This window comes from Etheostoma spectabile, chromosome 23 (assembly GCF_008692095.1).
Source record: "Etheostoma spectabile isolate EspeVRDwgs_2016 chromosome 23, UIUC_Espe_1.0, whole genome shotgun sequence".
Taxonomy (NCBI): Eukaryota; Metazoa; Chordata; class Actinopteri; order Perciformes; family Percidae; genus Etheostoma; species Etheostoma spectabile.
Window position 1 is genome coordinate 16,517,376 of NC_045755.1, and position 15,658 is coordinate 16,533,033.

At 38.9% G+C, this 15,658-nt stretch overlaps 1 protein-coding gene and 1 long non-coding RNA gene across 2 annotated transcripts in view; one reads left to right on the forward strand and one right to left on the reverse strand.

The window, feature by feature from the left end:
• pawr (PRKC, apoptosis, WT1, regulator) overlaps positions 1-6,749 on the forward strand; it is a 62,928-nt gene extending 56,179 nt beyond the window's left edge. The window contains exons 6-7 of the mRNA XM_032505588.1: positions 2,347-2,451; positions 6,654-6,749. Of these exons, the coding sequence (XP_032361479.1) occupies positions 2,347-2,451; positions 6,654-6,740 (192 nt within the window). The 3' untranslated portion in view covers positions 6,741-6,749. The remainder of the gene's footprint in view (positions 1-2,346; positions 2,452-6,653) is intronic.
• Positions 6,750-7,518: 769 nt separating this feature from the next.
• Positions 7,519-7,724, reverse strand: LOC116673325 (uncharacterized). Its single transcript, XR_004327817.1, has 2 exons — positions 7,692-7,724; positions 7,519-7,597 (listed from the first exon to the last, which is right to left on the reverse strand). It is a non-coding gene; the product is annotated as an uncharacterized LOC116673325 (long non-coding RNA).
• Between the last annotated feature and the right edge of the window lie 7,934 nt (positions 7,725-15,658).

The following is a 15,658-nucleotide window of genomic DNA, read 5'->3' on the forward strand; positions in this document are numbered from 1 at the left end:
CCTTTTTTTTTTTTTTTTTTACAATGCCAGGAATATAAAACCGCCAAATACATTCTAGTGCGCCCACTGTTTGACCATCAAGGTGTGAGTTACTCCCTGGGACATTCACAAATAGGACTTAAAAAATATCATTTCAGCGAATGTGAGCATATCTGAAGAGGCTGAGTTTCAGTAAATGTATTCTGAATATGTCAACCCTAAGTATATCTATAGAAAAGGCATAGTTTTTTATGATTGACATATGCTATCACTACAAAATCCTATAAACTTTTCAATGTTTTTTTTATTTTTTGAAAGGGTGCATCCCCAACTCTTCTGGCCGACTGATTCCTATATCAGCTGCACTTTTTTTCAGACAAATTCTCACTTTGAGTCCTTTGAGCGGTCGCCCGTGTTCTGATTTTCTGGCTGGTAACTGCAGCTCAGCACTGGCAGAAATCCTCCTCAATGTTGTTGAAGCAATGACCTTTTGAAGTGCAGATATGTCTTTTCCTCCTACTCCGTTCCTATTAGACCCTAAACCCCTCAGTGCTGCCACTGTAGAAACTCCACTCGGAATCAAATGTCACTTGGGTGGCTTTCGGAATAAAAGGTTTTTTAAGTAAGTACTGCTTTGACCTCAGTGACTTCCGTGCCAGGTATTTCTCTCAGTTAAATGACTGGAAACATTTTTGAAACATTTCTCACATTATTGTTTTTTGTGCACAATATTTCTACAGCCATAGGTGTGCCAAAGGTCTGTTCATATGAGATTGCTGGCAGGTTAATCTCTGTGACTCCAGCCGGAAACTTTAGATCCTAAAATCTCACAATGACAGATAATAATAATAATCATAACAATAATTCATTTTATTTAAAGGTGCCTTTCTCGGCACTCAAGGACATACATAACTGTTACAGAACTCCCTGTAGAACGGGTATCTAACCTCAACCCAGGTTGGGAGGAGAGTCACAGAGCCAGATCAGCCCACACATTCAGAACGAAACCCCTAATACAGATTTGGCCTGCATTGCTCTGTTTGTGTAAAAGATGTCTGTTCAAAGACTGCAGTTATCTATAATATGTTTAAAAAAAACATGATGAAAAGAGTTTCACTGGTGAGTATATTGATGTCGGCTACATGAATGCTTTGTACATTCTACTGTTCCTGCCTGATCAGTTTCTATGGAAACAATTTCAGGCTTATCTGGAAAGTGGAAATCCTGGTTATTTCCATCATAAGCACACAGCAGTTTCCACATTTGTGCATGTTAACACCTCTGTGTTTATAGCCTACATAAACTCTCTCTCATTAAGGAACAATACCCATTTATTTCCCTATAGTTGGCAACACACTGGCTTTTTACGAAGTACAATGTATAAGAAACACAAAACCACTATAAAAAAAGGAACTATCAATGCATTGTTTACCGACAATTTGTTAGAATACATATTGCTAGTTTTTAAAGAATATGTTGAATTCGGAAATAAAAACTTATATATGAGTTTAAAATTGTAATGCGGCCACAAGGCAGTGATTTTTACTGACTAAGTCTTAACGCCTTTTAAAACAGAAGCTTGTGGAAGAAAATTTTGCTTTTAATGAAGTCCCATGCAAGCTTACCATGGCAACATATTAACACACAGGCCTGAATATTCTCAAATGTTTAATACAGCTGTTTGCAGTTTTAGTTTGGCACGACCAAGGCTTTCTAATGCCGGACAGTAGTAAGGTTATGGTCCCTTATATTGTCACCCAAAGGAGACCAATAGTCTTGGTTTAAGGGAATTGCTGCAGCTAAACCAAACATCACAATAAAACACAGTTAATAAGGACACATGCAAACATTAGTCTGAGAGAAAACAACCAAACTGTAAAATGTTTTGTAGCTACTTCCTCTAGCGCCTCCTGGGGAATCCCAAGGCTTTCCCAGGCCAGATGGGAACCACTGTATAATCCTTCCAGGATATTCTGTTCTTCCCAGTGAATCTGATGGCATTGTCTCTTGCAAAAGAGAGGCTGCCTCACAGTGGACCTGAATAAATAAAGGTTAAATAAAAAAATAATGCTCCGCTTCCTCTTCACCTCAACGGTCGTGTACAATGCTCACATTACTGCAGAGACCCATTATACTTGAACTCCTTGACCTTTACTTAAGGTAAAGGCCGTCCCATCCCAACCCCAACCTCTAAAAACCTTTTTTTTAACTTTGCAGCTCCTCCTTTCTGGCAGCAATGCTTAAAAGCAGTGCAACAGGAACCTGCTGGAAACCAGTTTATAAACTGAGTCAGGCCTGTTTAAACTGTAATTTAATGCTACTTTTATAATTCATGTAATCATGTTGCTAATTTGTGTGTGTTTTCAGGAGCTGGCCAGAGAGCGTCAGGAGAATGATAGGTTGCTGAAGGCCCACCAGGACAAAGACGACCTCATCGGGAAGCTGAGGGAGGAAATTGACTTGCTGAACAGAGTGAGTCCAGCCTATCTAATTTTCTACTCTAATTATTTTTTAGCATTCTTTTGTGTTTTCATGTGTGGGTGGCTTGTGTGGGTTGGAAATCATCATCTGGCATTTTAGTGGAGTTGTGTTTATTAGCTGTGTTTTTCTATGATAGATAGATACAAATATTTTACTTAGAGGCATTGTATGTGCAATTTGCATTTTTAAAAACTCTTCAGTGGTTTGATGACATTTAAGCCTCAAAGTTACTTGACAGTGTCACAGGTGAATTTATTGTCTTATAGATTTATTCACCAAAAACAATTTTGCTGCCTGGTGGATAAGAATTCCAGACATGATCGTATGTCTCAGGTTAATTGAGAATAACTTTCTTGACTTTGTGTCATTTTAAATTTGAGTTTGAGTATTTTCAGTCATACTGGACGAACACTGTTGTGGTCCTCATCTTAGAAGGTTTGGACAGATCATTTATTGAACAAAGCAAAAATGAAGGAGATCAATAAGTAAGACACAAAAACATGACAAATATCAAAGTCTTCAACTGTCAAACAGCCAGTTTCTTTCTTCCGTCTTTTGATTTACTCTCAGGCAGTATGTTTCATGGATAGTACAAGGTACAGCCCAACATTCATAGTATTCAACAACCCTCCAATTAAAATGTTCAAAGTTAAATTTAACCTCACGCTGTATCATTTCACAATCAGTAAAGTAGAGCCACAGGCCAAACTTAATGATCACCAAATTGCACCCTCGCCATCTTCAGCCAATCAGTGTGGTACGGTCAATCTACCCCTGATGTTCAGGAAAAAGACCAGAAAAATGGCTTTGTTTTACAGCTGCCTGCCAGCTGTAATTTATATTTGAAATTGAGTTCATGAATTGGGTTCACACCAATAAATCGTGGTCATAATCCAGCTAACTGTGAATAATCTTGTACTCGCACCTTTGCAGGTTTTGGGCTTAAGGACTTGTTGCTGTGACTACAGCTGTTAGCTAAAATTTAAAAATCCAAATAATTATCAATTATCAAACAAGTCCATCAAAATAATGTCAACGGGAATTGAATAGTGGTCATTACTACGGTCACTAAATGCCTTTGTCACTTAATGTTATTTTGAGCCATTTGCTGAAACAACTGAGGCTGTCATTCTTCTCGGGAGGACAGTTATTTACACACAAAGAACAGGCCCCTGCTGAGACTTATTTGTTGTTCCTAGTCTCTCTGGAGAAGAGAACTCCAAGTTTTCTCTCAGGACAATCATTTTAAAAAATGCTGCCTTACTTTCTGATTTTTGTGCTTCTGAGAGATCTTAGAGCTATCACACTGGGAGTGTTTCACACTGAAGTGCAGCCACTAGCAGGAGTCATGTGTGTTTTAAAGTTTGGTTTGGCCTCACAGGTCGGGGTCCTGTTTCCTCCTCACACTGCGGTCAGGGTTGAAAGGTCGGGGGATATTCATGTAAGCTAATGTTTTTTTTTAAATATTTAGACGCCAGAGTACAACCTCCCCAAACCCTCTAAACCCTCATCAGACTGTCAACAATCCCTCCTCAACTCGCAGCCTCTGCCTGTGTTTCTGGTGGTAAAATACCTCTCGGTTTTTTGGCATCTCTTAAGGAAAAACATAGAAGAAAGGGATAAATCTCAAAGACTTGTGCACATTTTCAGCAACTAGTCGAATGAATGTTGCTTGGTTATTATCTCGACACTTTAGTCATCATGATACACACACTACACAACCCATCAGCAAACACTAAGAGTGCAATATTGCAGGAGGCATCACACTGATAGCATCACATGGACAGGAAGCTGGTCATATGAGAAGGCCTTTATGTAAGGACGGTCAACGTGGTGATAGCCATCAGAATGCCCCTGAGAGAGGCTCCCGCAAGGCCTGATGGGAATGAAGGAGATAACAGCTGATCCAGTATGCTTCTCTGTGCAGGAGAAGGAAGAACCCTCAGTCACTATAGAAGTTTATTCGAGACAGAAAGAAAAGATAAAGCTTAACTGGAGGACTTATATGTCCGCCTTAATACACTTTGAAGAGAGAAATTGTGTCTTGTAGAGAGCTCAGATCTCTGTAAGCACATATATCATTGTGAACAAAGCTAATGAGATCCTTGGTCTAATGATGAAGCAAGTTGTTGACTTTGCCTTTTCAAAGCTGAAACCTGTAATAACTGTCTTGGGTTGTTGTGTTTTGTCAACTTGGGGGCATTGAAACACAACATTGACATATAAAATGATATGGCAAACTTGTCAGCAAACAGTTTCTTGTTTACACACCCAGTAGATACAGAGCGATCTTATCATTCATTAAAGGTGTTGTTTCTGGCCACCTGATGAATATAAGTCCAATATTCACTCTGTTTTAGTTCTGGTTTTGGTCTCTACCAACTCCTGGGGGAAATAGCAAGCTTATAAGTTCACCAGCTAGATGCTAACTTTGTCTGTCTGCTGTTTGGTGCTGAGCGATTTGGGTAAAAAATGTAGTTGCAATTTTTCCGCCAGATAATAAGATTTGATTTGCGATTTTAAAATAAAGGTACATATAATGTTCAATATTCACTGTGTAACAGATGAAATGTCATTGAGCATTATAACATGAGACACCATCAACACTGCTCCATGTTCTTATAGGATGAGAACATAGACATTAAATGCCAGCCATAAGTGTTTTTCCTTTAGTAAATGAAAAACACTTCAAAGTAAACATTAAACAGCCAAACAAAGAACATTAATCACAGAAGCTAAAGTTATATTGATAAAAAAAGAAATGTCAATATAAAATATCAGTACTTTCCTGTAAACTGAAATTTCTGGTATGCCTCAGTTTTAGTCCAGCAATTATCTTGTTAAAAATCAATAAATATAATGATAATAAAAAGAGGAATACAGAATGTTAAAAACCAAATGTTACACCAAACATTCTACTAAATATTCACATTTGATTAATTGCGGTCTTCACAAGTAGCTAACCGCACTAATTTAAATCGCAATTTTGTTTTTTGAAAACAAGTAATCGTTCAGCCATACAAAATACCATTCTGAATGAAGTATTGTGGTTTATCCATCCATCCATTTCTGTCCGCTTATCCGGGGTCGGGTCGCGGTGATAGTATTATTTAGTAGAAATATTGTGGTGCTGCAGAGATCTCCCCGCCTACAAATCACAGTCTACATTTTTGGTACAGATCCTTTAAAAAAAAACACCATGATTATTTTATTATATTTTTCAATGAAAATAGGATTAATGATGCAAACATTTCCAAATCGTTCAGCCCCATAGATGAAAGTTGAAAGAAAGATGAAAGTTAACCAAAATAGTAAAGATACAGTTAATGAGCTGAAACTATAAAGCTCCATAAAGCCGAGGCAAGCTGCAAATTCTGGTGCTTATTCTCTGTAGGGTTATCACTACGAGCACAATGTCACATTGTTGTTACAAAAATATATTATTAGAAGTATGGCAAGCCCTTTGAGCAATTGGTCCTTATCCTTGATATCAGACATCAGGTTTCTCCTCTAGTTGGCTTTTTGTCAGTACTAGTTGGACACTTGTTTGTACTAGTTGGATATTTTGTATTACTAGTTGAACATAATCTTTTACTTGTCGCTTTTATGGACATTTTGGACCTCACTAGTTAACTAGTAACATCCAGGAACAGTCCAACTAGCAAACTAGTAAGGCTTTTGGCTTTTACTAGTTAACTAGTGGAAGAACCTGACTTTTGATATCAGGGATATGGAATAAATGCTCAAAGGGCTCGCCATTGTATAGCTGCTTTAAACTAGTCTTTATATCACTCTTCCTCTGCAGCAGAGAAGACATGGCGTGCAGAAACATGTAACCTCCTTAGTCTGACTTCCCTCTAAGTGCAGTTGAGCTCATTCTCAGGAGATCATGACCGGTGATGGAAGAAACCGAAAATGAGGAGTGTCACTTTGATGAGACAGCGCTGTGGCAACTGAGAGCTTTTCTCATTTGCAACTAATTGGAGTTGTTAATGCATAATTTGTTGCTATCAAGGCAGCCTGACTGGAGTGGGAAACCTGGCAGCATGTAATGCTCGCTTTAACTCTCCAACTAACACTCCAACCTGACTGGCCCCTCAAAGGTATAGCGGCGGTTGTGAATAGTCATGTGCCTAAATCTGTCCAGAAAGTGCTAACCCCAGAGCTGTCTGTTTTGATTTTTTTTTTCCCAGGACCTGGATGACATTGAAGATGAGAATGAGCAACTCAAACAGGAGAACAAGACTCTGCTGAAAGTGGTGGGCCAGCTGACGAGGTAGAACCCGACACAAACAACCCAGCCTCCTTCACGATGAATGGAGCATTTCTGTTCTCTCCTTTCTCGTGACCTCCTGCCCTGGGTCAAGTCCAGCAGCATGGCATTTAATCTGTTTGATTCTGTCTCTTTGTGTGTTAGAGGGGAAACTGTAAAGTAGTCGACTTCAGAGCCTCACAGCCTTAAAAACATCCCCCAGAGGAGGATTTATTCCATTGTTGTGAAAGCTGAGCAAACTAGTAGGGGCTCAACATTCAACAGTCCTGACAGTCTCATGGGGTATTGTCCCTCATCATATACATATTTAATGTAAATGTGTTGTATATAGGCCATTTAGATTGTTCATTTTGAGGGATTTTTGATAAGGTCTTAAACAGGAAAAGTAAAATGAATGTATGTGCTGCACAAAATAGTGCACACAGAATCTTTAAAAACTTGTATAGAAGTTAAAAAAGAAACTTTGTGCACCCAGCTGCAGTCACCTAGGTAAATAAAATAAAAAAATCTCCAGTTACAATGCTTAAATTGTGTCAGAGTGCAGTTTCAGTAGTGAACTATGGAACGATGGAGCTTCTGTCGAGGAACTCTTGGACCAAATTCCACATAATTACTGCTACATTACCATCAGCCAAAGTGGGCATAGTGCCTTGCAACACGTGTGAGGTTGTTTATGTCAGTTCTTTGAAAAAATGGTACATTTAAAGCCTGGTGCTTTTTTATTGAACATTAGTGCCAATAATGTCTTTTTACATCTAAGTCTCAATGAAGAAAATTGTATTTTGAATAGGGCTTTACGTAACTCATAATTTTGTCAGTTGAATCAGAATTGGCTGTTCTATACAATTATTCGATTATTCCTTCCTCTTTTTTTTTTAGGTATTCAGTATCAATCTGTTAAAATGTCACTGTTAAAATGACATATTCGAATGAGGTTTGGCTGGACGTTTAGGGTGACAAAGATGTTCAAGTAATAAAGTAAACAAGCCAAGTTAGCCCCCCGAGCTAATGCGTGTTAATGCTGCGTTCCATTAATCTCGGAGGTCGGACCTGGGAATGATGTCACACCAGAATTGTCCCCGTTGCAGTTTCAAATTGGAAATACAGTGGTAGGGGGACTCTAGCCCTTGTTTGCTATACCAATTGATAACATCGCATTATGCGGTAATTTGCGCACGCAAACACCGTACCAACATGTGCATTGACAGACAGACAGACAGTGGTACTGCTGATTTAATAAGACAAAAACAAGATAGAATTGCTAAAAACAGCTTTTCCTACTGTTAATGTGTGGAGCAGCTATGTCTGATTGTGAAGTTGGGGTTGGTACGTTTCTCCTGACTTTCTGATTGGGAAATCCGACTTCAGGGGGTATTCCAGTTGTCATTACCAACTGGGAACTCGGAAATTCCAACTTCTCAGTTGAACTGGAACGCACCATAACTACTGCAGCTAATGGTAATAAAATAAAAACACAGAGGATATGCAGTCTGAACCAAGAAGAAGGGTAAATGCTAGAACGGATCCGCTAGACAAGTAGACGTCACAGGACCTGCGTCTAGGCCCGCCTTATTCTGCCTCTGATTGGCTTACCCTGGCATTCTTACCCTAACCAATCCCCATGTCTAAACTTATCTATGACAACACGTCTAGCGGATCCGATCTAGCATCTACCAAGATAGAGGGCAATGCACTTTTATTAACTCCAATATTGACAACGGCGGTGCATATCGCTACAGCTACACTTCTTACTTTTTTACCCTTCACAATAAAAGCCCAACTTTAATTGAGACCATTTTCCTAACCCAATGAAATAGGCTACACCATGCAAACAGCATTTTTTGGAAACACTAGCTATCAAACATAAGCCAGTAAGTTGCTGTGAGCTATAAATTCACCACATCTAAGCAGAAGGCAGAAGATAACGTTATCTCGGAGCCTGACCGGGCAAGGCCCCTCTTCCTCCGGGCAGCAGTCTCCGTCTAACACTCAGCCTGGGTCCGTTCCACAGCCGCCTGTACCCACGACATCGTCACCGCACAAACGGGAAGACTTGACGTAGTGGAATCATTTTTCCCCGAAAAGCAGCGTGAAAGCGAGGGGACGCTCACTCTTGCTGACCAAAATAAAAAGTGCTGGTCTTGAATAACCTCAGTCGACTGAGTAATCGACTGATGATTTGAATATTTGACTTTCAGGCGGCAGCCATAATATTTAAATATTTCCAATTTAAATAATAAAGTTAACACAAGCAAGAGTTTTTATCAAATATATGCTTTACACATCTGAGTGTTATGCTTGTCCTTAGTGTGAAACCCTTGCCTAGTATATGTGTGTATTCTTTTTTTAAAAGCTCTCTGTAATTTGTTTAAAATTTACGTCTTTGCAATATTTCACAGGTGTTTAGCTGCTCTGTTTATGGCATCTAAGATGTGTGGAGTGAGCTACAGTGCATTTTTTGTATGATAACCAAATGAACTGAAGGAACATACTATTTGAAATGCATTTCTTTAGTTTCCTCAAGCGAAACGGGCTTGGCTGGTAGTAACAATTCACTTTCTGTATTTAGATCATATTATTACATTGAGGAGCTGCTCAGCTAGCTCCTGCACTGTGGCAAATAATCTATAGGTTTTAGACGGTCAATAGATAGCTCTGCTTCCATGTACAGTCACATATATTAAGGGGGAAAATCATCCCGTTGCAGACAGACATCACAGACCAATCTCTCTTTCCATGACATTATGCATGTACAGAAGATTAAGTCATTTAATAAAAGTTTGATTATCTCTCTCCTCAGTCGGCTCGCTTGTGTTCATTAAGACTAATTTGATGTGATGATACCATGCCACTGAGTCGGTAATGTGATGTGACGGTGGCGGGGGGTTTAGTTCCTCCGCCTCAATCTCAACACACACACACACACACACACATTCAAGATGATTCAACATGCCAATCACCAACCTGACTGCATAAAGGCCACCATCCTGGGAAAAGAAAGCTCCATCCAACCCACAGAGACTCTATTACGCTATAGAAATACTTTAATTCCTTTACCTAGTGACGGAGTGAGGAAGGAGGCATATCAGGACTAATGTCAACTAAGTCTCCAGATAATGGCCTCTTTCAGCTGATGGAAAGTGCTGCAGGCTCTCTCTATAATCCCCATTAGCATTTTTATGAAATGTTGTAGGGGTCTGTCATTTGGAATAGTCACAGAGGGCAAAGACAATTCTTATCTGCCCCTAGTTTGTCCCAAAAGACTGCTTATTCGCTCTTGCCAGCAACATCAGACCTCTATTTGAGTTCGGAAGGCATTAGATCTCTCAGTGAATTATAGTAGGTTTCACTGCGTGGGAACGTAGTTTGTCAGCAAACCACTTGGTAAAGAGTGGATATTTGTTTTTGTTTTAAACAAGAAATTATGATTACGACCTTTTGAGATAAGTGCCAGTCCATGTTGCCATGTTGTTATAATTTTCCTATTTATAACAATTTACCAGTAGTGCCACTGTAATTAAAAGGAAAACGTTCCCGATAGTTATTTTAGTTTAGTTAAAGTTTCCATCTCAAGGATATCCGTTTCGTTCTTTTTGCCAATAAGCTGTGACTGCAGATGTGTTTTTGGATTTAAATGCAAAAAAACCCGTAAAGGTTCCATATCATGCTTATTTTTATGTTCATAACTGTATTCAGGGTTTCTACTAGAACATCTTTAAATGCTTTAATGTTCAAAAAACACGTCCGTTTTTTCAAACCTTCTCTGGCTGCAATAGATGGGGCTGCAACAAAATGAAAAATCATCCATTTGACATACCAGACTGTCAATAGCCTGTGGATATTGAATTGTGTCCAGGAAAACAAGAGTTTCCTGACATATTTATATACCTGTTTTGAGGCCAGGGAAGTACACTCAACAGTCACACAGGAAACAGTTGAAAGATAAACAAGATGGAGTCAAGATTTTACTGCCAAATGTAACATACTTGACATGAAATGGCAACAAAATGTCCAAATTTCAACACCCTTGTCTTGCCAAATTGCATTAATACATTTGCTTATTTTGTCATTAGCCTTTGGCAGTGCACATGTATGTCTCCCTGAATCTACTTTTGCTGTTGATTGAACAACAGCTTGAAATGATGATCACGTGTCCAATCTGGTTTGTTTGTATGTACGGCTGTGAATAGACGCATCTTCCTCCCCAAAGTGCATTAGATCCTGAGAGGCTGATAGTCAGGACAAAGATGAGAGGCAGGTATTATCTTGTTCTTGTAGATATCCAGCCATATTTCATTATCAGTTGGTTTCATGCTCTTGGTTCTCCGGCCAATCTCTTCAATCCCCAGGGTCCCTGGTGCAGGAAAGCACTCATCCTCAGAGGGAGGATGGCAGGGGTCAGGGTGCCAGACAGAGTGAGAACAGATGGGTAGAAAGATACTGGACATATTTCTCCAATTTCCTTAGCCTATTCCTTCTGGTGGACCGTTCTTTTCTTTCCAGAGAAAACGTTTTTCAAATATTTTTACTTATCACAACAGCCTATTTTCTCAACCACCAACCTGAAAATGACATGCTTCCCCATGCACCGTTTATACCTCATTATCTCAAAACTAAGTGATATCTGAGGTGACACTGTTTAACTTGAAGTGTCCTTGGTGATGGGAAATTATTGTGTTCTGGCCTTCTGTCCCAACCTGATGTCACACCGTACTTTCAGCAGAATGCATAATCTCTCTCTGTCTTTCAAGTTAGTGAGATTTCTCAGTCTCGCCCACCATGAAAGTGCTTTTTAAAGTCACGTCGCACTGTGAGCCATTCTCTGAAGACAAACAGCAACTGCATTGGAGCTGGAACTGCAATAACAAGACTTCAGACGCCTCACATGCACTTACCTCAACACCTGGACCACATGTGGAGCTGCCCTTTATTGAAATGCCCTGTAAAAGTCAATGGGATACTAACAGTTCAAAAACTGAGAGGAATCAACCAATGTCAGTCTAAAAGCATGCTATTTACCAAATGGCATAATTTAACTCATCAGAGGAAATATTGAAGTAAAGGAAAGGAAATGGGATTTTTTGCACTATCAAGTAGTCACCACAACAAAGGCAGCTGGATAATGAAACAGCTTGTCAACGTATGGCAAAATATTACTTTAAAATGACAAGAAATCTAAATGAATAACTAGAAAATGCATTTCCTGCAGAAAATGCGTAGGAATGCTGAATAGCTGAATTGCTAAAGCTAACCTGGTTGAATAGCTTAAATCAGCAAAAGTTGTAAGAATAGATGATAAAATAGGAATAGTTTTGATTAAGTTGAATTACACCACTAATGTAAAAAAAGATGTGGATTTAAAAAAAAAAAACTTGCCAAAATGCAAAAGTTAACCTGGATAAAGAAGTTGTTGAAGTAGTAAAAATAGTTAAAAAATGCTGAATAGCTGAATTGCCAAAGCTAACCTGGCTGAATAGCTTAAATTAGTAAGAAGAAGCTTAAGTAGTAAGAAAAGTAGGAATGGTTTTAATTAAGTTGAATTACATCACTAATGTAAAAAAAGAAAGGTGAAAAAATTCCAAAAAAATGAAATGCTAAAGCTAACCTGGATAAATAACTAAAATTACAGTAGAAAGAAGAAATTGAAGTAGTAAGAAAAGTTGAATGAAAAAAGTAGCAATGGTTTTAATTAAGTTGAATAACACCACTACACCCTAAGGAGCTAGGGCTAGATTTTAAAAGTTGAATGGTTCTAATAGCTGAAAGTCTGCAAAAGATACGGATGTTCACTGGGCCATCATTAGGGGTTTATTGTCTGCATGAGAAATACATTGGAATGCCCACAATGATAACAATATGCCAATAAATGTAAAATTCTGTTCTATTATTAGTTAGGAATTAATAGCTCAAATTTATATAATTTGTTTTCAACCTGTTTAGTAGTCATTTTGTCACATTCTGACAAGTGATTATTCGTTTGGCAGCTATTACATTATCAGCTGCTATAAAGCATATCCGAACACTTTCCATCTGGCCCATTTTATCACCACAGCTGTCACCTAAATCACTCTCTTGACAAAAATGACTTCTGTCTACCCCTCATAACCCATTATCCTAAAAAAAGAGATCTATTTGAGATGGCGCTACCACATTCTGCTCTGGCCTTTGGCCTTTTGGCCAGGGTCTCCATTGGCCTGGCCTGGCTGCTATAACTTTGTTTCATCTTCTGTCTTAAGCTTTGGACCCAACACTGTTTTATTTTGTCTAGTGGATCTCTGTCCAGTAATGTGTGTGTTATTGTGGTTGTTTTTTTTTGATAAAGTAAAGTTGTGGAGTAGAATAAAGAAAAATCAGTTCTATCACATTCACAAATCTGCCACAGTAAAAATTAAACATTCGGAATGTAATTGGCGAGAAAGAAACTTTGATTTGGACTTTAATATTCATGAGGAAGCTCTGCAGGCTGGAGAATAAACACAAAGCTCCTCCAGCTAACAAAGTATGCAGGGGGGCTTTGACTTTACACTGCATTTTGGAATTAACAAAAGACAATTTCTCCTCTCACTTCACCTGACCGTCCCTCTTTTCATGCAGAAGCCCCCAGTGGGTTTGGAATATTAGTAATACATTTTTTTTATTTTTTTATATTTATTTATATATTCTATTTTGAGTTCATATTTGCTTTGCTTTGAATATCTGATACTAGATGGTACAGTATGGGTTATCCATGAGCAGAACATTAGACCTCAGTTAATAGTCACAGGGGGCCCCAGGGACAAAACGGAATTGTGGGCCCCAATAAGTTTTAACACTAATCTATTTAGGAGAATGCACCATGGACGTTGAATGGAGTCCACCATTTGTGATCACATTTACACACATAAATAAACATAAACCAACTGATACAATAAATATGAGTCAAGCCATTTGGCAGTTACCCTGGTGATAGTCTGCAAACTTTTTACATTTACATTTCCTTTCTGTATTTTCTTTAACACGTATTCCCATATTATATTTGTTCTCATGAAAGTTGTCATGGTTTTGAAGTCCTCCTGTTTGCCTAATTTACATTCCCTGCTCATCCTCCCCACTCAGCTGTTCCCCATTCACTCATTAGCTCCCTAGTATATGACCAAGTCATTTCCACCAGCCCTCTGCCAGATTGTCTCGGTGCTCTTACCCTAGGTTTCCAGTGTTTTGTTTATTGATCTCTACCTAGTTTTTGACCCTGTTTATGCTTTTTGCCTCGCGGGTTGTGTTTTTGGGTTCCTTTGTCTCAGATCTCTGACAGTTGTTGTAGTTGGTGTAAAGTAGCAACACTAATACCAATACCAATTATTGCTTTGCGTATTGAGCGTTATGCGACTCGTATCGTAGATCACGTTCTGGGTGCATAAACTAGTGCATGCACTGTGTTGGTTTTAAATGTGTGTACTGTATGCATACAGCAATCACCTCATTGATTCAGAGCATCAAGACTAAATATTTGTCATTTATCAGCAAAAACGGTTATAATTACACATGCATGGGAATAGGTACTTTTTAAAATAAAAAAAATATTTGTATTGATAGTGTTAAATGACCATAAAAGAGCTCTTTTAGTCATGAATTCAAATATTCTATGTTTCAATGGAGAGTTTTTGTGTCCTAGAATCACTCTAAAGGAACAATATAATGCATGCCATAGATGTGACATCATGACCTAAAAATTACAAAAATATTAGTATTTGATACCCCCCCCAGGTTACTCAGTACAAAGAGGCAAACTGTGTACAAATACACTATCGTCTCAGTCTCTCACCTTTGTGGGAAATGAAGTGCTGCGTAAATGCTACTGTCACCTTGTGGAGGCGAACAACAAAAATCTACACGCACAATCTGATTAGTATCGGCTTCACATGGATGTTGCATTTGGTTTAAGCATGGTAAACTAACCATAGCTACACACACACACACACACACACACATTTACGGCAGAGGCAGTGGAGGACAGACGTCAGTGTTTTTTCTTTCTCCTTTGGGAATTAAGTCATCTGTTCCGAAGATATCTTTCTCGGCCCCTGGGGTTGCCATAGCAACGGGATATGACATGTGTATCCCAATCAATGTTTTCAAGAAATTGTGTATCTGGTTGTCCAACCACATCTATCTAAGACACATCACATCATGCTTTGTGTGGACCCCCTCTGTTGCACACACACACACACACACGCACACAAAAATACAGGATTTATATAAAGCCATCACACTGTGCACAAAATGCCAATGTATTGACTGCCAGATAGATGACTCAGACTTACTATAAATGTGATGACAAAGTGCTGCTCTACATTTGCCACCCACAGTTTCTTAATGGTTGCTGGAAACATTATCAATGCTTTATCTTTTGAATTCACTGTCGTCATTTATGTGAACTGTGTGATTAAAAACAAGCATTTGTGCTCAAGAAACTCAGCCTGCGAGACATCCTGAAGAAAGTGGATAGATTCCCGCCCCCCACCCCACCACCATGCGTCACTTCCTGTTCTCCTCCAGTGGGTGGCAGTGTTCCCAGTCTGGAGGTCTGGAGCCCATCAGTGTGATACCACGAGGTAGCCTATCATGGCTTTGACGTGTGTGTTTTTTGGTGTATGTGCTCAATGATCTGCGTTGACTAGCTCTCCTGGTAAAACTCTCTAATAATAAATCTATCCAGTTCCAAATTCTCCTGATGTAAAGAGTAATTTCATACTCCACCTGTGGTTTCTTCAGTGGAGCATCTTCTTAGTCATCATGGAAACACTTCCTATAAAACATATTGAATTACTGTTACATAACAGCCTTCGTGGATATGTTAATGGTGGAACACAACCCCCTTTGATCCTACACGTGCTATTATAATAATCTTATTTATGATAGATATGATAGATTTTCTGATTCTGATTC